Source organism: Monodon monoceros, unplaced genomic scaffold (assembly GCF_005190385.1).
Source record: "Monodon monoceros isolate NGI ecotype Baffin Bay Population unplaced genomic scaffold, NGI_Narwhal_1 Super_Scaffold_13, whole genome shotgun sequence".
Lineage (NCBI taxonomy): Eukaryota > Metazoa > Chordata > Mammalia > Artiodactyla > Monodontidae > Monodon > Monodon monoceros.
The window spans coordinates 26109609-26134011 of NW_021703769.1; the positions used below are offsets into that span (position 1 = coordinate 26109609).

At 43.5% G+C, this 24403-nt stretch overlaps 1 protein-coding gene across 2 annotated transcripts in view; it reads right to left on the minus strand.

The window, feature by feature from the left end:
• The window catches only part of TM9SF4 (transmembrane 9 superfamily member 4), a 56779-nt gene that overhangs the window by 21931 nt on the left and 10445 nt on the right, over positions 1 to 24403 (minus strand). For both annotated transcript variants that reach the window (XM_029220638.1, XM_029220639.1), the window contains exons 2-5: positions 10985 to 11098; positions 6227 to 6326; positions 1324 to 1492; positions 1095 to 1224 (exon numbers count right to left, since the gene is read on the minus strand). In XM_029220638.1, coding sequence (XP_029076471.1) covers positions 1095 to 1224; positions 1324 to 1492; positions 6227 to 6326; positions 10985 to 11098 — 513 coding nt within the window. The remainder of the gene's footprint in view (positions 1 to 1094; positions 1225 to 1323; positions 1493 to 6226; positions 6327 to 10984; positions 11099 to 24403) is intronic.

Genomic DNA, 24403 nt, shown 5'->3' on the forward strand with positions numbered 1-24403 from the left:
TCTTATAGCAACCCGCTACTCATGAACCCTCCAGGGCTCTGTGGGGCTTACTAGGTACAAGTTCAGACCCCTTAGGCTGGTATTCAAGGCCTTCTGTCACCCTAACATACCCAGCTCCCAGACATGTTAGTTCGCCTGGTCTCCCTGGGTCCCTCCCTGCCCCATGAACAGTCCCCACCCTGAACTCTGTTCATGGCATTCACTTAACTAGAATGCCGTCCCAACTTCACTCAGCTCAAGCCTACCTATTTTTCAAGGCCCACCTCCTCCGTGACAACCTGCCCGCACATTAGCTCCCTCTGAACTCCTCTGGTCCTGACCGTCAAAGCACTGGCACGGTCAGGATTGGGACTTAAGATCCAGGATCTTACACTGTCAGTTCTCTTCCCAGTTATGAAAGAAGCCCCTGGAGGACAGGGACTGTGCCTCAAAAGAAATGCTTTTGTTCTTTATTCCCTAAGTAATATGTGTTTAGTTTAGAAAATGACAAACATAAGAGAATCACTGTTACAATCAATGCCATTAGCATATTTCTCAGTGGCTGTGCTATAAAGTGCTTACACAGATTATCTGATTTACTCTGCATGACAACCCCAAAAGGCAGGTATGGCTGTAACATACATTTTACAGATAAGGAACCCAAGGCTTAGAGAGGTGAGAGAGGTAGGCTTAAGGTCACTCACCAACTAGTAAGTGGTGAAGGCAGGATTCAAAACCCAGGGAACCTGCATGCTCTTGACCACTGCTGAGCTCTCTCTCTTACATACTGATGAAGTTCCAGACTTCCTTTTTTTTTTTTTTTTTCGGGGGGGGGGGGTGGTTAATCTTATAATCCATATAATCATATATTTATGTGGAATCTGAGTTTTTAGGCACTGTGCCTTCCACCTCCTGTGTAGCATCCGCCAGAGCCCAGCCCACAGCACTCAGACTTCTGACAGGCCATGGCCAGGGGCACCAGGAGGAACTTGTCTTGGCCATCCCCACCTTTCCTAAGACTAGAGCTACATGTTTCCCCCTCCTCTGTGGCCCCAAGTGCTCATGACTTTGGGGAGTGGCTCCCCCAGCCCTCTGAGCACATCAAGACACTCTACCTTGTTGACATCCGTGAAGCCGAGCCGGTAGCCGTGTTCAAACTGCACGTCCTTCTCCTTCTTCTTGTCATCGCCGTCGCGGTTGGAGTAGAGTTCCAGCCGGGTGGCCACGGGCAGGTTGTCTGCAATGCTGGAAACCCAAGGCCCCGCTCAGTCCCTCAGATCGCCTCTCCCTCAGTGCCCTCCCCTATGGGAACTCGAGGCTGGCAGGGAGCAGAGGACAACTCACAGGTGGACATAGTAGTCCTCTGAGATCCGCTCGGCCACGAGCCGGCTCTGTTCCACGGTCAGGGTCACTGGCTTATTGGACTGGCTGCACAGAACCTCACACTTCTTTTCACTGTTCATGAGAACCTGGAAAGGGGTGTTGACAATCCGGTCCCCTCTCAGCACCTCTCCTGCCATAAGAGAGACAGATGGAGCTCAGAGCTTCAGCCCTGAGGTTGCTGAGGTCAGCAGAGCCACAGAGACACAGGGCCCACCTGCAGGGCCTTCAGCAGTCCTGCAGCCTGGCACTCAATGCGTTACCCTGCCTGTTCAGGCCAGGCTTGCCCACCTGACGCCCCCCTGTTGTCCCTCCTCTCCCTTTGTGCTCTAGCACCACCAGACTCTTCAGAGCACATCAAACATGCCACGACATTCCGTGCCTCTGGGCCACATGTCGTTTCCTTTGCCTGGAGTGCCATTACCTGCCCCGTGTTCCTGGGAAACTCTTCCTCACCCTTCAAGCTCAGCTTCTATTCCACTCTCCGGGAAGCCCTTCCTGACCGCCTTAGGACTGAGTTTGTGACTCCCTCCTCGGATTGCCCTCTGCACAGAGGCAGCATCGCACAGTGGCGAAGAGAGGGCTACTGAACCCTGGCTCTGCCACTGACTAGCTTAGCAGTCTTGGTAAGTACCTTAAGCTCAATGAGCCTCAATTTCCTCATCTGTAAAATGGGGATAATAGTACGCATCTCACAGGGTTACAGTGAGAAATAAAGTACCAGGCATAGAGTGGGAAGACAACAAATACTATTTTTATTACCAGCATCACTTCTGCGCCTTTTCATATGTCAGTGATGTGACTTTGCACAATATGTTGATAGGTTAAGTTTCTGCCCTCATACCTCATTATGAGCTCTTTAAGGGCAGATAATGTTTCCTAGTTATTTCTCCGTCTTCAGATCCTGGTTCAGGGAGGAAGGGAGGTAGGGTAAAATCCAGCACCTGAGATTTTCAGCCAAAACATCTTTTTAACTTAACAAACTGGCACACCCCTTGCATGCCTACTGCCTCAGAGAAACCTGCTGCCAGACGTTCCAAGAGCAGGCACCGAGCAGTTAGGGCCTGTCAACTAAACCCAATGGTGCTTTCATTCTGAGCCATTCTAACACTTCTACTGGGATGAGGTGGAACTGGGGCAAGCTGAAGGAGACCTACCAAAGCCCACAGGCGGCACTAATGCCCACATACGCCTAGTCTAACAGCTGCCTACCAGTGTGGACCCGCTTGATGTGGGACTCTTGGCCTAGTCATTCATTCGTTCATTCATTCATTCCTTCCCAAACATCCACTGGATGTTGGTTATGTGCTGGGCTCTGAAGAAATAATGTTGAACAGACATACGGAGCTTATGGTCTAGTGGGAAGACAGACTGATTAATCAGGATAACGAGAAGGTATAGTACAGTATGAGGAACTTGCTCTACATGTGGGGGAGTAGGTCCAGGACAGCTTCTCTGAGGAAGTAATGCTTGAAGTGAGCTCTAAAGGAAGAGAGCCTTAACTAGGCAAAGAGATAGGGGAAGACTATTCTAGACAGAAGGGAACAGCATGCACAAAGGCCCCCTGCCTGGTTGAGGGGCGGGGGGAAGGCAGGGGGATGACACGGTAGATGTAAGAGGCCTGTGCGGCTGCAGTGCACATGGCAAGGGTGACTTGAGGCGCGCTGGAGTGACGGGCTAGAGCTGGACCTCAGGGGGCCTGTGGACCAATGGGAAGTTTGATCTCTATCGAGAGAGCCACAAAAACCAATAAAGCGTTTCTAACAGGGGCGGCAGAAGACATTATCCAATTCTGGTTACAGATCACTCTGGCTGTTTTGTGAAGAAAATATCGAAGATGCACGGAACTGGCTGGGGGCGATGGCAGTCAGCTATGCAAGTGGGCGGTGATGGTGGCTGGATTAGAGGGTATAGTGAGGGCAGAAACAAGTACACAGATTCAGGAGCTACTGAGGAGGTGAAATCTAGGGGGGCTGGTGCTGGCTGACACAAAGGATGAGTGAGGAGCGGTGCATATCAGGAAGACTATGGGGCTTCTACAACCAAGTTCCAGTTGGGGGGAAAATGGGAAAAACAGCAAATTTAGACTGAAGGCATTTTTTCAGTTTGCATATGTCAAGTGGCTATGTCAAGCAGGCAGTCAGATACCCAAATCTGAGGGTCAGAGGAAAGGTCAGGGCTATAGATAGAAGCTGTGAGGTGTTGGGATACAGATGGTAAGTGGCAGGGCCACTAGCTTTACCACTCAGCTGTGCAAAGTAGCACTCTGCCAACAGTGGATGAGGCCACTCAGGAGAGGGGGGAGGGTGAAAAGGCGCCTGGATGAAGGTCTCTGCACCTCTCCCCCGCTTTCCCCCTCTTTTAGAAGGCTAGTTATACAGATGAGTCTGCAAAACCCAGGGATGGACCGGCCAGTGGGAGGGCAAGAACACCAATAAGATATCTGCATGGTCCACTGCTGAAATGATCTGGGTCATCCTCTGCCATTTTACATATGACGATGCTGAGAACCAGACCCAGATATGACAGTGACTGTGGTAGTGCTAAGCCCCTGGGCTCTTTCCTCTACACCACGCCTTACCACTCACTTCTTTTCAGTAAGGTCAATAAGGAACTCACTTGAGGAAAGGAAGAACATACAGAGAGAGGAACAGGGCTGAAGATCAAGTAAGGTGGGTATCACTTCTTGATATTTAGAAATTATTGATACATTTAAACCAAGAAAGAGGACACTACTGGCCTGGAACAGCTCATTTCTAATACAGAAGTATTCATTTTAATTTTTAAAGCTGGGAGCAGACAGACAGCCACACTAGACGAGCAACAAGCTGAGTGGACCCTCTAAGCAAGTGTGATGTCATACTCCAGTACAGCTGCCGCAGACATGCCCCCACCCCCCCACCACGATATGAATCTCCACCAACATGATAATCGGGAGCACAGCCCTTGGACAGCCCAAATGAACCTTTCTGGAAAAGGCAGTCTGGACAACAGAAAGAATTCTGTTTTTAGAGTTAAAAAACCTGGGTTAAGATCTCAATTTCTCTACCCATTGACCATGTGACCACAAGCAAGTTTTTCAAACCTCTGAAGCTGCTGTGCCCTCTACTATGGCATGGGGGCCATCATACCTGGCTTTGCTGAGTTACAGTCGGAACCAAGTAAGACAGTGCGCAGAGTGTACTGCTTAAGGCTATGGACCCTGAAGCCAGAGTTCCTGGGCTCTGCCACCAACTCGGCGAGTGACCTGTAGCAAGTGACTTCACCTCCTGTGCCTCGCTTCTGTTATCTGTGATAAGGGGATAGTAAGAGTAGCTACCTCAGAGGGCTGTTGTGAGAATTAACTACGGTAAGCACAGATGTGCTTAGAACAATGCCTGGCTCACTGTTAGAGCCCTTTAAGTATTAACAGTGATGACGATGAGGACGTAGAGTACAAGGCATGCGGCCCAAAAGGCATTCAATCAAGGCTGTTTCTGCTCCACTCAGGGAGGACAAAAACTTTTACTGAATGACAACTATGTGTCAGACACTGGGTCAGAAGTGGCAGAGAGAGACACATGTAAGACATGATCCCGCTGCTCAAAGAGCCCCTAGGCCACAGAGGGAGGCACTACACAAAGCTGGAATGAGATACAGTGTGGCAGAATAACTTCTGTACATGGAAGTTGCCATTTCTATGAGGCAGGAACATTCCCCAGCTTCACGGAGGTTAAGGTCACGCAGTATCACACTGAGGTGTGCCCAAGTGCTCAGCCTTGGGCTGTAGATGAATCCACACCAGCTCACAGGGGGAGGGAGGAGCTGCTGTGAGGGGTCTGGAGAACACAGCAGGTCAGGCTTCCCAGCAGTGGCAAGGTGGCCGGAGCACGGCATGGTGTGGAGAGAAAAGAAGGGTAAGCGGCAGGCAGCAGGAGCAGCCCAGGCCCCGAGACCGACCTCTGTCCAACGGTACAAGGCGAGACTTCGGGACTGGCAGTGCTGCCTGCTTTTGGTCGAGGCCTGCCCTAGCTGGTCTGGGACATCCAATACCTGGCAGTAGGTACACCTGTTGGCTAGGGGATCTGGAAACATCTGAGCCATGGGTAGCCCTGATGGAGAAGGCAGCCCTTTCAGGGGACTGCTCAAGAGCCAGTTCTCTCCTTTCCCCTCCCTAAGCTATAAGAGAACAGGAAAGTCTCTTAAGCTCCTTGAAGTCAGGGAGGGCATAGTTCCAAGTTTTTATCTCCAGGACTTAACACTGAGATGGCAGAGTAAGTACTAATAACCATGTCCTCAATAGAGGCCACCAAATGTCTTTTCCTTTAAGCCTGAAATTCCACCAAATGAAGAATTATTTGAATTAAAATAAAATGGCTGCTATTTATGAACACATATGCCAGACACTGCACTGGGTGCTTCACACATTATTTGAGGCAAGGCCTGCACAGCTTAGCAAGAACTATGGTGATGTCCCTGATTCCATTAGGGCCAGAGATAATCACTCATTCTTTTAATTAAAAGCAGAGCAGGTTACAGAAGCCACAAGAAACAGAAGGGGCTACCTAGAAATCAAGGAGAGCCAGTCGGAGCAGTAGCCAAGGGCTCCAGCTCTGAAGCCTGACTACATGGATTCCAATCCCAGTTTAGCCATTAATTAACAGTATAACCAGAGGCAAATCACTTACCCTGTAAAATGGGAATAAACACCACAACTACCTCCTTCGGGATGTTATGAGGATTAAATAAGCTAATCTGTATATAAACTATGTAGAATGGTGTCCAGCACACGGTAGGTGCTATATAAGGGTTAACTGCTATTAACATTATGAAGAGATCTGGGTTCCTCTTTGGGATAGCGTGACAGCAGTGTGAGAGAAGAACTTACCCAGATTCTCTGCCTTGTAGGTTATTTTGCTGGGCTGGCAGAAGGGCAGTGAGTAGTATTCATAAGGCAGCTGGGTGCGAGAGCTGGTGAGCTTCACAGCCTAGTGGAAGAAGGGAGGCCATTATTCTTCAACCCAGAAATCAAGATGACTGTTTCAGTAATCCTCCCTGGTACCCACTCATCTTTAGTATACTCGGCATTATTATCTAATAAGCAAACTAACCACAGCAGACACAACTCTGGTATACTATACAATACAATTATTTCACAGTTCACTAGTTTTAGATTACATTATAGATTTTGTTTAAAATCACAACCAAATCCAATATATACTCAGAGTCCTTAACATGCTGATATCCTTTGACCCTACAATTTCACTTCTGGGTATCTTTCCTAAGGAAATAACTCCAAATAAGGGAAAAAACTTCAGGAACAAAGAGCTCACTCCTCATTCCTAACCACAGTGGTCTTCTGCCTCTAGTTCCTTGAGCCTGACCAGCTCTCTCTTGCTTCAGGCTTTGAACCTGCTCCTCTCTGCCCGACTCTCTGACTCCTTCTCACATTTGGTCTCAGCTTAAAGCCCCTCACCTTTGAGTCCTTTCCTTATCATCTTATCAAAGGAATTCCCTCATCTTCTGTATTTCAACACTTCTAGTTACCTTTGTAGCATGTCTGATAAAATGTAATTATTTTATGTTTTTGTTTTCTTTTTCCAGAGAAATCAGCCTCCCCTACTAGAATTTAAGATTAAACTCCATGAGGGCAAGGACCATATGTGTCTTGCTTACCTATGTAACCACCGTGCCTAGAGATCTAGGTACATAGTAGGTGCTCGATAAATGTTTGCACAATGAAAAAAGAGAAAAAAATGGAAAAACAGCTAAAAGCCCCGTAATGGGAAATTGGTCAATAAACCACAATATATTCGTTCAATTAAATATTATGCAACCATTAAAGATGAAGTTTAAGAAGACCATGAAGAAGAACATTTAGGAAGTGATGCAAGCACACAGAATGCAGTTCTGGAAACAGTGACAGCCACAGACAACTCCCCAAAACATGGATAAAATAGAACCAGTCAAAATGTTGCAAAAAAAAAAAAAATTAATCAATTAATTATTTTAAAGTTTTTTTTGATGTGGACCATTTTTAAAGTCCTTATTGCTATTGTTACAATATTGCTTCTGGTTTGTTTTGGTTTTCTGGCTGCGAGGCATATGGGATCTTAGCTCCCCGACCAGGGATTGAACCCACAACCCCCTGCATTTGAAGGTGAAGTCTTAACCACTGGACGGCCAGGGAAGTCCCAAATTTTAATTTAAATGCAACTAAAATTATTTTTGCTATTTAAAAACTATTAACCATTCCTCATACACCATCTGAAAGTATAAATAGTTTTTAGAATCCAGGTCCACAATCCTTACTTAAAATTCTTGCTTTGGAATTAGGATTTTTAATTTAATTTTAAAAGATTTAAAATTTAATTTAATTTAATGACTGTTTCAGTAATCCTCCCTGGTACTCACTCATCTTTAGTATACTCGGCATTATTACATTAATAATTATTACATTACATTACATTATTACATTAATTTATAAATTATAATTTAATTTAATTTAATTTAATTTTAAAATTTTTCTAATTTTAAAAGAGCAATGTGGTATATTATAAAACCATGGGTTTTATAACACCCCCCAGCTGGGTCTGGAGCAGTACCCCACATTCAATGACAAGGAAATGCAAAAATATTCATACTAAGTGGGAAAAATAAAGTTAATAAACAGTTCAGGTCAGGTCTCGCCTACAAGAGTTTAGAAAAACTCTAAGTTTCAGAGCTTTTTAGATGTTGGATTGAAGGACGGGGGACCTCTATTAAGCATTTCATGAACTGCTTGAGGCGAAATGACCAAAAAGTTATTATCTGTTATAACAGCCTGTTATTTTGTGTTTCTTAGCATTCTCTCCTTCTGGACAATCAAAAAAGAATCCACATTACAAAGAAACTGAGTCTCACCTTTATGTCCCCTCCCGCCCTCTCCCTTCCCACCCAAGGTGTAGTTCTCACATGCCCAGCTTGGCAGGACTGAAGCCAGAACCACCCTGTCCTCCCCATGCCACAAGCTTTGCTCTGGAGGGGGCTTCTGGCAGAGGCACTGGGAGGAAGGGTACTGTGGCGGTTAAGAGCCGGGCTCTGAACTAACCCTATGTCTCCCTCACAATGTGACCTTGGACAAGCTGGTTCACTTCCTCGGGCCTCAGTTTCCGTAACTGTAAAATGTTCAGTAAATCTCTAAAACATACAGTATCTGCCTCAGAGGGCTCTTAGGGGGCATCTTGAGCTAAGCCATGCATAATGCCTGGCATGTAAATAATCCTCAATAAAGGTGACTAATTATTGTTCCCGAAAATTACAAGTCTGACTTCCAAGGAAGAGGGATGCTCACAGTAATGCAACACATGGAATGGTGCATTTGCTTGTTACTACCACATAGTTCTAAATGCAGACACTTTCTAATAGTCATTGATCATATGTATTTATCCACCCTACCAGGCTATGTACTAGGAGCTGGTGACACAGCAGTAACCGAGAAAGATAATATCCCAGCCCTTGTAGAACTTGATTTGTGGTAGTTTTCGTTTTTCCACAAATGTATTATATTTTTAACCTCTAAACTGGTTAACTCCCCCTGGATAATGAAAAGTTGCTTGCATCTAATGCCCCAAATAAGCATGACATGTAGCAATTTATAATTTTGCAAATGCCCAAAATGTGGTGGCAAACAAAGGCACATGTACGTGACAGCACGTCAGGTGGATGGCCCTTTGTGATTTTCTGGGCTTGTTCCCCCTTTTGAACAGTGTGATGCTTAGGACAGGATAAAAACTTTATTTTCACACAATCTCACTGCTTTGCTTTTGCACAGACCAGTGAAGATGTGGTTCCCATCAACAAGAAATGTACATTTTAGGAGCAGAATTTATTTTCATTACTTTATAAGTTTTGCTAGACCTTTGTACAGAATCACTAAGGATTTGAAGGACTACTTAAAAACTTCAACTATACGTTATTTTGCCTATGGGGGACCAATGTGGTAGTCAAGAAGCTGGGGGTTTACGGAAGTGTGAGAATGCCGAGTACCCTACACTGTAAACACTGCACAGAAAAAAAAGACTAAGAAAAATAACCCAAAGTATTAAGAGTGGTTATATTTGGGTGATGGTAGAGAGGAGTCCCTATAGCTGGGAGCTCTGGAACAAGGTCACACCCCTTGTCTGGTGGCCAGTCCTCTCTCCTCAATGTGGGAGAACTCTGCAGCTGGCCACTCCAGTTCCAGAGCCTTCCATAGGACTCTGTTTATCACAGTTTAATATCTCCCTCTGCCCAGTCCTGCTTCCATTACTCCCTCCCGAGTGCCGACCCTGAGCGCCTAGTCAATAAATCTCTTGCACCAAATCTCCACCTTAGAGTTTGTTTCCTGGGAAATGAGATCCAAGAAGATCCACCACCAACCCTCAGCCGTGTTTAGGGCTCTGAAAATGCCACCAAGAGTCCGAGACATTAACCAAGGTGCCAGCCTGCCCACTGCCCCAATCAACCATATTTTAAAGGACTCTCCCATAACCCTGTCACAGGTGACTGACCCACAGGTGGGTATCTAGGCTGACAAGGTGAGGTGGCCCAGCTGGCTGTTCTTCTGGACTCTAATTTAGGATAATGCTTTCAAATCCGAATCACTCATGTACCAACTTGCTCTATCTACTTACCATTTATTCTGCTATTTTCTTGGATATGATTCATTTTTAGGTAAATACCTTTATTTAAGAAGCAAACATTTTGGGCTTCCCTGGTGGCGCAGTGGTTGAGAGTCCACCTAGCGATGCAGGGGACGCGGGTTCGTGCCCCAGTCCGGGAAGATCCCACATATCGCGGAGCGGCTGGGCCTGTGAGCCATGGCCGCTGAGCCTGCGCGTCCGGAGCCTGTGCTCCGCAACGGGAGAGGCCACAAGAGCGAGAGGCCCGCGTACCGCAAAAAAAAAAAGAAAAAAAAAAAAGAAGCAAACATTTTAACACTATTAAAAATGGAAACCCAACAATGACAGCCATGAAATCATGAGTTGAAGTAATGGCTATATTTTCTAGTATAATTAAAAGAAAACAGCTATTAAAATAAAACATACGTGTCAGCCACTTAAAATCATCTCATATACCACCACTCAGACATGCAGTGCACCGTTTGGAAATACTGAACTGGAGAATCCTGGCAGAAGCTAAAATCGGAAAAAAAGGCCATAATAATCATGCGTATACATAGATGATACGAGTTATGCAGAGAAAGCCGGTAACATAGAGGAGGATGGAGAGAGGCAGAGATGTCACAGAGAAGGAGGCAGGTTGAGAGAGATGGAGACACAGAAAGAGGTGGGCACAGAAGCGAGTGAAAGTGAGAGAGAAACAAAGACACAGGAAGAACCAGAAACAGAGACAGAGCCAAAGAGAAAGAGAGAGAAGGACAGAGAGAGAGAATGCACTCATACAGGGGGAGATGGAGAGACAGCCAGAGGCAGAGAGAGAGGAGAGGCGGCGGGGCCCGAGGGACACACCACTTCCGCCCCAGCCATGCGCAGTGAATCCTCTTCCTCCCAGGCTGAGCAGCACTGGTCTGGGTTCTCTGCAACCACAGGAGGGACGTGTCCTCTGGCCAGGCTGCCCAACAACTGGGCAACAGTTGGCTCCCACAGACCAGGAACGCACTTACCTTGATTTCTACAGGGTCGTTCTGGTGGAAGTTGATTGGTGCGACCCCAGGAACGTAGAAGGCCCCGGTATCACACATGAGAGAGAGAAGCAGCAGGGACCACGGCAACCAATCCTGCTTGGAAGAAGAGAGGTGGCAGTCGGAATGGGGGAAAGAGGTGAACAGCCCTCTGGGGCACCGTCACATCTGCTTTAACTGACGCAGCCTCATCCCCACTCTGAGAAGCCTGAGGCCCCCCAAAGGCTACCCTCTAAATGCCCCCAAGGGTGCTATGAGGCACTGATCCTGCACTTCCAGAAATGAGCCACAAACTGAGTGCAGTAATTAACAGCAGGGCAAAAGGGCAGACTAATACAGGAGCCACGGCTCCCCACTCTTCGAGCAATGTCCCTTCCATCATGTCACATGTATCACTGTCCTGTAGGGCCAGCAGGAAACAAAGCTCCACAGTGTCCCATTAATTCCCATTTCTCCACATAGCAACGGGCTTGCTTTGTCAGGAAGCTCCTATGGTACCAATACATTTTCCTACAAACCGTCTCCAAAACTGTCCTGACCCCGCCGCCTCCCATCCTCTGCCTCCGCAGCTCCGTTCACGCCGGCCTTCGTGTCTCCTGACAGCAAGTCCTTCTCCACCCCCTCAGGGCCATCGCTTTCACTGCTCCCTCCGTCAGAATGCCCTTCCCACAGGTGCCTGCCTGGCTCACCCCCTTATTTCATTCAGGTCTCTCTCAGATGTCATTTCCTCAGAGAAGCCTCCACCGACTACCCTGTCTAAAATGGCCTCCTCAGGGCTCCTATCACCCATTCTCCAACCCCTTACTCCACTTCTCTTCATGGACTTAGCTGATTGGCATGGACATATGTATCTGTTTCCTTGTGTATTATCTGTCCCCCTTCACTCGAATGTAATCTCTGTGGGAGCAGGGACTGTGTCCCCAGTGCCTGGCACCTGGGAATCAAAGGCAAGAAAGATCAATTACCCACCTCAAGAAGTACCCCATCAAAGCATCTCTTTCCCTTCATTAATATGCTTCGCCCCCTCAAGGTACTAGAAGAGCTTCTTTCCCTCTGCCTGGCCTGAACAAGGAACTTTGTCGTCCACACACCTGATCACCAACTCAATTGCGCGGCTGCATCTGCCTTCTCTCTCCACCCCTTTTACCGCTGTGGCATTTCAGACCCTCATTTCCTCCCATCGGACACTGGCCACAGCCCCCTGATCACCTTGTCCCCGCATCCTTCAAGTCACCATCACCACCGTACACACACACACACACACACACACACACTCTCTCTCTCTCTCTCTCTCTCTCTCTCAGATGATTCTTTCTGGAACTCAGTGTTACAGGGAATCAGAATCACTCAGGGGGCTTGCCAAAAGTGTAGACTCATCTGTGTTTTTACCAGGAGCACAAGTTGAGGAAAACTGGCTTTCAAAGTTTAAGGTTCTGAGGTTATGTACTAGTTTAGATACAAAGCCTGGTCAAACTCTTAAAAGCAATATATTCATAGAGTGCTTTCCTCTGATCTGCTGTGATGTTTATAAGTATCTGTCAGCTGATGTGCATTATGAAATATGAAATAATAGTCTGACCCCAACAAAAACAGTGAAAAATGGCTAAGACAGTTGTATTGAATCTGGTAATCACAAGGTCAGCAGAATTAGGGGTGAAAGCAAGATCTTTAAAAGAAATGACAAGACAAAAAGGTGGAAAAATGTCTCATGGGGTAGGATTCTGTATAGGAAGTCAGTATGCTCCCCTCCTCTGTCATTTTTTTAAACTTTTTATTTTTAAATAAGTTTAGATTTACAGAATATACTATGAGAGTTCCCATATACTCTTCACCCACTTTCCTCTAATGTTAACATATTACATAACCATGTGTAAGAGAGGCTTTTAAAAAAATAACTAGGTTAAAAAAGTTTTGAAAAAGCAAAACATATACAGTAAATATTTGCGAAGATTATGGAAAAACCCGAACAAACTTTTTGGCCAATCCAGTAATTCAAACACTACAAATGGGTATAACCATGAAAAATAAATCTTCCTCCCTCTTCAGCTCCCCACAGACAACTGCTAGCACCAGTTCCTTGAAAATCCCTCTGGAGATATTCCATGCACATACAAAGAGAAGCCTTTAGTAGCATGGGTTTGCCTTGATACAGCAACAACAAACAGATTTTTATTCTTTCTTTCTGTGAGAGAAAGCCTACTGACTGTGGGCTGGTTACAGCTTCTGATTTCCTCTCCATCAAGTGGAGGATTTCCTCCACTTGACCAGTCATCAGAAGATTCTAGCCCTCCCTCTTTGCTAGGCCTCACTGGGCAGTCCTTAGATTGAGTGCTTTGTGTGAGAGAAATAAATCCTGTCCTTTGTTTTCCTCAAATTCCTCTTTGAACCTGAATTCCAGTTAACTAAATGCAAGGAAGACAAACCCTGTACTACTGATGTCAAATGTCAGCCAAAAGTCATTTAAAAATAATAACCCAACTCTAAATTTTTGAAAAATGATACAGAAAACAGACAATCCTCACACATAGATACTATCAACAAATCACAAATCAATTTATCTTATAGGAAGGATCAACAGATGAAAAATGGCAAAGAATTATTTCCACAATATGCTAGAATTTTTGAATAATATAAGTTGGCAACCAAAAGCAATTCAGAAGTTCAGTTTAGAATTAATGACTATACCAAGATGATACTGTTAGTTTTAGATATTAAAATGTCACTGTTTCGATATTTTCATATAGCTGGAGGGATTATAAACTGAAACATTTCTGGAGGGCAATTTGACGCTATCAAAATCCTCCCCCCAAAAAAGTCCCCCAGAAGTGAATACTCTTTGACCCTGCAATTCTACTTCTAGACATGTTAAGAAAAATATGACAAATATGCCAAAATGTACATAAAAGGATGTTCACCACAGGTTTATTTAAAATAGTGAAATAGTTCACAACTTACAATAGTAAAATGTCCAATATTAGTGGAATGGGTTAAATTATGGTGTAACCACTTATCCTTTTATGTAGTCATTAAACATGATGATATACTTCTTGAGTAGGAATATTCAAGCTTTAGATTTATGTAGAAAAAGCAGGGGATAGAACCCTGCTCAGCAAGATATGCCCCTCTTTTTTAAAGTTATGTTTGAGAAAATGAGGTGATGTTTTCCTTTTTTGCATATCTGTATTTTCCAGTTTTTCTTTGGGGATTATACATATTTATACCACTTAAGAAAAATAATAAAATAAATTAGGCAAAAGAAAACATCACTGTTCTGAACGCCTAGGTTAGAGCAATTCTAGCTTGGTATGGAATGAACTCTACCTGCTGGCCCCAAGATGCCTTTCCATCAGCACCTCCCACCTTTTCTTTCTAAGCCTTCAGGAAGACCCCAAGTTTGTCTCTGCCCTGGGCAAGCAGACTTGCCCAGGTGAGGCTGCCTTCAAGGCCTTTGCTCAGGCTGTTTCTGACACTTGCCCTTACCTAATTCAAGTCCTACCTATACTTGGAGGTCCAGTTGAAATGTTGCTTCCTTCAAGAACCCCCTCAGACCCCCACAGGAGGAATTATCCTCTTTCTTCTTTATTTTTCAAGGCAGTTGGCAAATATCTCTATGATGACACTAGAGGCAAGAAATTGGAAACTACCCAACACCCAAATGAACTTTAACCTCTATACATGTTCAAAGACTGCCGCTTAAGTTATCTGACAAGTATTTAAATCTGTACTTGTTTAAGGCCCTACTATAGCACTTTTCATGTTGTATTAGGGTTTAAGTAGCTGCCATCTCTCCACCTGCACTAATCACTTGTCTGGCTTTGGTGATGTGAGTACTCAACAAATCCTTATCGAACAGGCTAACAATAAGCATCAACTAACCTCTGATCTATAAAAATGTAAAATCATACATTCACATACAGGTTGAAGACTATGGTTCTTAATCTTTGCTATATCCACTTGATAACTGATTTTCTTCAAATCCTCAAATTTAAGGAGTTCTTGACACCTCCCACCTTTCCAGCTGTCCAAGGACCTACTGTGAGAATCCCTGAGGCATCTATTACCTCTATACCCTATCTGTACATCTAGGATACTGGTTCTCAACCCTGATGCACATTAGAATAACCTGGGGAGTAAATGGATTAAATTCCCAATCAAAAGACATAGAGTGGCTGAATTGGTAAAAAGACAAAATCCAGTGATATGCCACCTGCGAGAGACACATCTAAAGACACACACAATGAAAGTGAAAGGATAGAAAAAGATGTTCCATGTAAACAATAACCAGAAGAAAGCAGGAGTAGCTACACTTATATCAGACAAAATAGACTTTCAGTCAAAAGCTGTGCCTAGAGGGCTTCCCTGGTGGCGCAGCGGTTGAGAGTCTGCCTGCCGATGCAGGGGACACGGGTTCACGCCCTGGTCCGGGAAGATCCCACATGCCGCGGAGCAGCTGGGCCCGTGAGCCTTGGCTGTTGAGCCTGCACGTCCGGAGCCTGTGCTCCGCAACGGGAGAGGTCACAACAGTGAGAGGCCTGCGTACCGCAAAAAAAAAAAAAAAAAAGCTGTGCCTAGAGACAAAGAAGGTCATTATATGATGACAAAAGAGTCAATTCGATAGGAAGATAAAATAATTATAAATATATATGCACCCAACATCAGGGCACCTAAATATATAAAGCAAATATTGACAGATCTGAAGGGAGAAATTGACAGCAATGCAATAATAGTAGGGGACTTTAATATCCCAATTACAATACTGGATAGAACATCCAGATAGAAAACTGTTAAACAGCTGACTTGAACAACACTACAGACCAAATGGACCTATATATATAGACATATATAGAACCTTCCACCCAACAGCAGAAGAATACACATCTACTCAGGTGCACATGAAACATTCCCCAGGACAGACCACATGTTAGGTCACAAAACAAGTCTTAACAAATTTGAAAAGAGTGAAATCATTCCATGTATATTTTCTGACCACAAAGGAATGAAACTAGAACTCAATGACAGCAGAAAATGGGAAAACCTGCAAATAGGTGAAAACTAAACAATACCCTCTTAGATCAAAGAGGAAGTTGAACAAGAATTTTAAAGGTACCTTAAACAAAAGAAAAAAAAAGCCAAAATTTACAAAATGCAACAAAAGCAGTACTAAGAAGGAAGTTTACAGTGATAAATGCCTACATTAAAAAAAAAACAAACCCTCAAACAAACAACCCAACTTTACATCTCAAGGGACCAGAAAAAGAACAAACTAAGCCCAAGTTAGGAGAAGTAAGGAAATAATAAGATTAGAGCAGAAATAAATTGAAAAGAGAATGTGAAAAAATAGGAAAAAAAAAACAGAACTGTGTTGGTTTTTTGAAAATACTGACAAGCCCTTAGCAACACTAAGGAGAAAAAGACTCAAATAAATAAAATGAGAAATAAAAGAGGAGACATTACAACAGATGCCTAAGAAACAAAAAGGATCATAAGGGTCTATTGTGAACAATTATAGGTCAACAAATTGAATAAAAAGGAGACTGAATCAGTAATCAAAAACCTCCCAACAAAGAAAAGTCCAGGACTAGATGGCTTTAAAGGTAAATTCTAACAAACATTCAAAGAAGAGTTAATACCAATCCTTAAACTCTTCCAGAAATACAAGAGGGGACACTTCCAAACTCATTTTATGAGGCCAGCATCACCTGATACCAAAATCAGACAAAGATACCACAAGAAAAGAAAACTATAGGCTAATATCCCTGATGAACACAGATGCAAAAATCCCCAATAAAATACCAGCAAATTGAATTTAACATCTTGCTAAAAGGAGCATACACCAAGATCAAGTGGGATTTATCCCTGGGATACAAGGATGGTTCAACAAATGCAAATCAATCAATGTGATAAACTACATTAACAAAACGAAAGAAAAAAATCACATAATCTTTTCAATAGACACAGAAAAAACATTTAACAAAGTTCAACATCCATTCATGGACTTCCCTAGTGGAGCAGTGATTAAGAATCCACCTGCCAATGCAGGGAACACGGGTTTGAGCCCTGGTCCAGGAAGATCCCACATGCCACGGAGCAACTAAGCCCGTGTGCCACAACTCCTGAGCCTGCGTTCTACAGCCCGCGAACCACAACTACTGAGCCCACGCTCCACAACTACTGAGCCCACGCTTCACGACTACTGAAGCCTGCACTCCTAGAGCCCATGCTCCACAACAAGAGAAGCAGCTGCTATGAGAAGCCCGCACACTGCAGTGAAGAGTATCCCCCGCTCGCCGCAACTAGAGAAAGCCTGCGCACAACGAAGACCCAACGCAGGCAAAAAAAAAAAAAATCCATTCATGATTTAAATTCTCAAAGAAAAAAGTATAAAAGGAACTTACCTCAATGCAATAAAGGCCACGAATGAAAAGCCCACAGTTAACATCATTATTTCTTGCTAATCAAAAATATATGTGCTCTACCTCCTACACTGCTGGTGGGAATGAAAACTGGTGCAGCCACTATGGAGAACAGTATGGAGGTTCCTCAAGAAACTAAAAATAGAGTTGCCATATGACCCATCAATCCCACTCCTGCGCATATATCCAGACAAAACTATAATTTGAAAAGATCCATGCACCCCTATGTTCATAGCAGCACTATTTACAACAGCCAAGACATGGAAACAACCTAAATGTCCATCGACTGATGAATGGATAAAGAAGATGTGGCAAATACATACGTGTGTGTGTGTGTGTGTCTGTGTATACACACACACACACACACATATATATACACACACACACACACACACACAAAATGGAATATTACCCAGCCATAAAAAAGAATGAAATAATGCCATTTGCAGCAACATGGATGGATCTAGAGATTATCATACTAAGCGAAGTAAGTCAAAAAGAGAAAGACAAATACCATATATTACTTATATGTGGAATCTAAAATATGACACAAATGAACTTATCTACAAAACAGAAACAGACTCCTCACAGATATAGAGAACAGACTTGTGGTTGCCAAGGGGGAGGCAGGGTGGGGGAGGGAAGGATTGGGAGGTTGGGATTAGCAGATGCAAAGTATTATACATATGATGAATAAACGACAAGGTCCTATTGTATAGCACAGGAAACTATATTCAATATCCTGTGTTAAACCATAATGGAAAAGAATATGAAAAAGAATGTGTATATATATATATATATATATATATGAGTCACTTTGCTGTACAGCAGAAATTAACACAACATTGTAAATCAACTATACTTCAATAAAATTTTTTAAAATATATATGTGTTCTAAATTTCCCTTCCTAGGAAGCCAGAGTCCAGACTTTTTGCCTTATCTGATTTGTGATGTGAAGCCAGGGCAGAGGATTACAATCTCTTATGGTTATCAAGCCAATTAAATCTAAGAAGTTACTCCAGTTCTTTTGAAACAGAATCCTCCAATCTTAGCAGAGAGACACTGCCCTGGGGAACTCAAGGGCTCCATGAGAGCTCAGGTTGCAGAGGAATGAAAAGCAAATCCTGAAAGACTTCAATACCCTTTTGTTCCAAAGTCTCAAACCAATGGAGCAAGTAGACACAAAAAACAAACAAACAAAAAGACATAACAACAAAGAAAAAACTCACCCTAGCAGAAAACAACATTAAAAAGTAACAAGAAGCCACAGAGTCACTGAGCACCTAAAAGTAGGTACAAGGCACTGTGGCACAAACAGTCCCTTCCTTCCATTTACCAAGTCCCTGCTTTGTGCTAAGCACTTTACAAACACTGACTTGCACGATTCTGGCAACTATAACTAACTACCTGGGGATTTCTATCACCATTTCCCAGATGATTGCCAATTAACCTGAGACCCTGAGATTATATAACTTGCCCAAGATCAGAATGTACAGGAACAGGTATGCTCTTTTCAGGCAGGTGAGTTGCATTAAAAGATGATAAACATGTAATGGTGATATCGATAACAATGGCAGCTAAAATTTACTGGATACCGATTATGTGCCAGGCACACTTCTAGGTTCTTTTCATGCAATAACCCAATTAATCAATTAATCCTGACAACAATCCTATGAGATAGAGACTCTTACTATTCTCATTTCAGAGATGAGGAAATTGAGGCTCAGAGAGGTGGTATAACACTAGTTGGGTCAGGATTTATACCCAAGCAGTCTGACTCCAAGGCCCATGCTCTAACCAGTACAGAAATCAGCTCACTACATTGAACACCTACTATATGTCAGGAACTGTGCCAGCCTCACAGAATGCACACCCACGAGGAGCTTTCAGCCAGCTGGCGGACAGAGACAAGTCATCAGCCAATGGCAATACTAGGTCCCAGATGCAGATGCTATGGAGGGCCGAGTCTCTTGTCCTACCAGTTAAGAGGCTAAGAAGTACACAGGACCAGCAACAAGCCCAGTCTTAGAGGGATGGGGTGCAGATCTAAGAACTCAAGCCTACCCAGGGCCTGAAGGGAAAGGAGAGGGAAGAGAGAAGTGTTCCAGAAAGAGCAAAACACAGGCACGAAGGCCTGGGGGCAACCATAAGGGGTTTATGGCAGGTGAGGTGTAGGCTGGTGCTTCTCAAACTTTAATGTGCATATAGATCACCTGGAGGGCTTATTAAAATGCAGAGTCTGATTCCGCAGGTCTGGGGTGGGGCCTGAGATTCTGTATTTCTAACAAGCTCCCAGGTGATGATAACATTTCTAGTTCATGTGAGTAGCAAGCATGAATAGGTCTGTGTAGACAGGAGACTGGAAAACAGGTAAGGGATACATCACACAAAAGCCACACTGAGGAGTTTGGGCTTTCTCCTTAGTGCATTGGGGAGACACTGAAGAACTTTAAGTAGGAAAGAGATACATCATATCTGCAGTTTTAAAAATGACTCTGGTTACCGAGTACGCGTGTGTATGTGTTCGGGGGAAAGGTGTGTGTGTGCAGCACATTTCTGCTCCAGAGACATAGTAATATCCAGCCCTAGAGAAGTTACCTATAAATTCTTGGTCAGATGTGAACAGAAGCAGCAGCCAGGTGGGGAAGCAGAATGGTAGGCAGTGGTTCTGAAACTTGAACAGGCAAGGAAATCACCAGGAGGGATTATTAAAACAGATTCCTGGGTCTAACCCCCAGAATGTCTCTTTCAGTAGCTCTGGAGCAGGGCCTGAGAATCTGCACTTCTAACAAGTCTGCTGGAGATGCTGGTACTGCTGGTCTTGTCTTGGGATAACACTTTGAGAACCACTGGTGTAGTGGAAAAAGCACAGGCTTTGGGGGCCATACAGATATGAATTCAAAGCCCTAACCCACCACTTCCTAGCTGTGTGACTTTGGGCAAGTTTTTTAAACTCTTTGAGTCTCTGGTTTCTTATTTGTAATAAGAAAATAGTAATACTAAACTCATGGCAGGGCGGTTGAGTGATGATGGTGGTAAGGATTAAGTAAAGTACACAGAGTGTGTGCTTGATAAGGCAGAGTGGCTTTGCTCTGGGTTGCATCGGAAGGCAGGACCAAGGAGTCCACTGCAAGGAGGGAGATGTATGCTCATCTAAGGAAACTTCCAACAAGAGAGTTATCTAGCTAAGGAAAAGGCCATAACCATGAGCAAATCAGAGAAGGAGGTGACCAAGGAAGGAGGTGAAAGGGGATCCCTACCCTAGTGAGGAGAGTGAACCAGAAGCCTCATTACCTCCCATAAAACTCAAGAAATTCATGATTCCCTTGAAAATATGGGACATTCCATCAACCCAAGCAACCTAAAGGTTGAACAAAACAAGGCAAAGTTCCACCCAGAGTTGGGTTCCATAAAGACATCTTTTGGGACTTCCCTGGTGGTGCAGTGGTTAAGAATCTGCCTGCCAATGGAGGGGACATGGGTTCAAGCCCTAGTCTGGGAGGACCCCACATGCCGCAGAGCAACTAAGCCCGTGCGCCACAACTACTGAGCCTGCGCTCTAGAGCCCGCGAGCCACAACGACTGAGCCCACGTGCCACAATCACTGAAGCCTGCGCGCCTAGAGCCCGTGCTCCGTAACAAGAGAAGCCACCGCAATGAGAAGTCCACGCAGCACCACGAAGAGTAGCCTCTGCTCACCACAACTAGAGAAAGCCCACGCAGCAATGAAGACCCAATGCAGCCAAAAATAAATAAATAAATTTATTTTAAAAAAAGACACCTTTTGAAGAACCTCAGGGTCAAGTAATCCAGGAGGCCAGAGAGGGGAAGTGACGTGTTCACACAGCAAATTATCTGCAGAGTAAAGGAAGTCCAGCTGTACCAAACCTGGCAGAGCTGAGTGATCAGAAGTTTGTCCCCACTGTGGGAGCCAAGCTCGGAGATAATTTGGATACCTCATGATTAGAGGTAGCCAAAGAAGAACCTGATGGCACAGATTAATTGCTTTTTGTCTCCCTTTACCCTCCCTCCCTAATTCTTTTCCTCTCCAATACTTTGTCTTCCTTGTCCCTCCCCCAATTCAATGCTTTACTACCAACAAACAAATCACTCTAGTCAGTTTCACACTTATCCTTTACTTCAGGATTATTTTGAAAAGAAAAATAATGAAGGCATACTAGTTCTACTAAATATTAAAATACAGAGCTATCCAAACTGGTATTGGAGAAGACAGAAAAGACTTCAACGTAGAAACTGAAATAAGAGCAGTATCAGAAGAAAATATAGCTATGCTTTTAAACAATCTTGACATGGAAAGTTTTCTAAGAAGAAAACAAAATCCAGAAGCTATTAAGAAAAAGAATATAAAGGAAGAAGGAAGAAAATGAAAAAAAATCACCATAGAAAAAGAAAAAGACAATTTGAATAAAAATATTTCCCACAAAGCAGCCGCATGGCACAGGGATATTGGCTCAGTGCTTTGTGACAGCCTGGAGGGGTGGGATAGGGAGGGTGGGAGGGAGGGAGATGCAAGAGGGAAGACATATGGGAACATATGTATATGTATAACTGATTCACTTTGTTATAAAGCAGAAACTAACACACCATTGTAAAGCAATTATACCCCAATAAAGATGTTTAAAAAAAAAAAAAATTTCCCACACACCTGACAAAGGGCTAATTTCTTCAATACACCAAGAGCTCTTACAAACCAATAAAGGACAAATAACCCATAAGAATAAGAATGGGCAGTTAAGGGCTTCCCTGGTGGCGCAGTGGTTAGGAATCCGCCTGCCAGTGCAGGGGACATGGGCTCGAGCCCTGGTCTGGGAAGATCCCATATGCCGTGGAGCGACTAGGCCCATGCACCACAACTACTGAGCCTGTGCTCTAGAGCTCGTGAGCCACAACTACTGAAGCCCGCGCGCCTAGAGCCCATGCTCCGAAACAAGAGAGGCCACCGCAATGAGAGGCCCACACACCACAGAGAAGAGTAGCCCCCGCTCGCCGCAACTAGAGAAAGCCCACACGCAGCAATGAAGACCCAACACAGCCAAAAATAAATAAATAAATAAATAAATAAATAAAAAGTATTAAAAAAAAAAAAGAATGGGCAGTTTAAAAGAAAAAGTTCAAATGGTCAGACACAAAAAGATGCTCAATGTCATTCATAATCTAAAAACTGTAAATGAAAATAATGACATCTTTTTTACCTTTCCGAGTCACAAAGTTTAAAAAAAATCTGAATACACTAGATACAGGTAAATTTGGGGAGGGCAATTTAGCATAATATATACTTAAATGGAAGGTAGAATTATTATTGAAATACTGCCAACATAAGTTGAAAAAAAAGATGCACAGCAGTGTATGTATAGCATAATCTCATTTGTCTAAATAAATTTTTTAAAAGAATGTACCAAAGCCAAAGACATCACAAGAAAAGGAAACTACAAATATTCCTCAGGAACACAGACAGAAAAATCCTTCACAAAATATTAGCAAATTGAATCCAGCAACATATAAAAAGGTTTACACATCATGGCCAAGTGGGGTTTAGCCCAGGAATGCAAGGTTGGCTTAATATCTGAAAATCAAATAATGTAATACACCATATAAATAGAATAAAGGACAAAAACTATACAATCATCACAACTGATGCAGAAAATGCACTTGACAAAATCCAACACACATTCATGATAAAAACTCTCAACAAACTAGGAATAAAAAAGAACTTCCTCAATCAGATAAATGGTAGCTTTGAAAAACCCACGGCCAACATCATACTTGATGAAAGACTGAATGCTTCCCCCTAAGAAGAGGAACAAGGCAAGGATGTCCACTTTTGCCATTTCTATTCAACACTGTTCTATAAATGCAAATAATGTGCACTAAAGCTAATAATTAAAGTCATCCAGATTAAAAGGAAAAAGTAAAAGTGCTTTTATCTATCTGCAGATCACATATCTTGTATCTAGAAAATCCTAAGAAATCCACAAAACAACAACTAGAACTAATAAATTGAGCCAGGTCACAGACTACAATATTAATATATAAAAATTAATTGTATTTTTACACACTAACAACAAACAATCCAAAAATAAAATTAAAATATTCCAGGGACTTCCCTGGCGGTCTTAACTACTGGACCAGGTTTGATCCCTGGTCAGGGATCTAAGATCCCACATGCTGCACGGTGCGACCAAAAAAAGAAAAAAAATAGAAAAGAAAATAGCTCCATCCACAGTACTTCAAAAAGAATAAAATATTTAGAAATAAGTTTTCAAAAAGGACTTGTACACTGAAAAATACAAAACATTGCTAAGAAAAACAAAAGAAGATCTAAACAATTGGAGAGACATTCCACACTGGATTGCTAGACAATATTGTTAGGATGGCAATTCTCCCCAGATTAATCTATAGATTCAGTGCAATCCCTATCAAAATCCCAGTAGGCTTTTTTGTTGAAACTGACAAGTTGGCCCTGAAATTTACCTGGAAGCACAAAGGACCTAGAATATCCAAAACAACTTCAAAAAGAACAAAACTAGAGGATTTATACTACCAATTTCTAAGCAATTATAAAGCTACAGTAATCAAGATAATGTGGTAAGGATACGCATAAAACCCAATGGAACGTGGACTTCCCTGGTGGTGCAGTGGTTAAGAATCCGCCTGCCAATGCGGGGGACATGGGTTTGAGCCCTGGTCTGGGAAGATCCCACATGGTGCAGAATAACAAAGCCCGTGTGCCACAACTACTGAGCCTGTGCTCTAGAGCCTGCGAGCCACAACTACTGAGCCTGAGTGCCACAACTACTGAAGCCCACGCGCCTAGAGCCTGTGCTCCACAACGAGAAGCTACCGCAATGAGAAGCCCGTGCACCGCAACAAAGAGTAGCCCCTGCTCCCCGCAACCAAAGAAAGCCTGTGAGCAGCGATGAATACCCAACACAGCCAAAAATAAAATTAATTAATTAAAAAAATTTT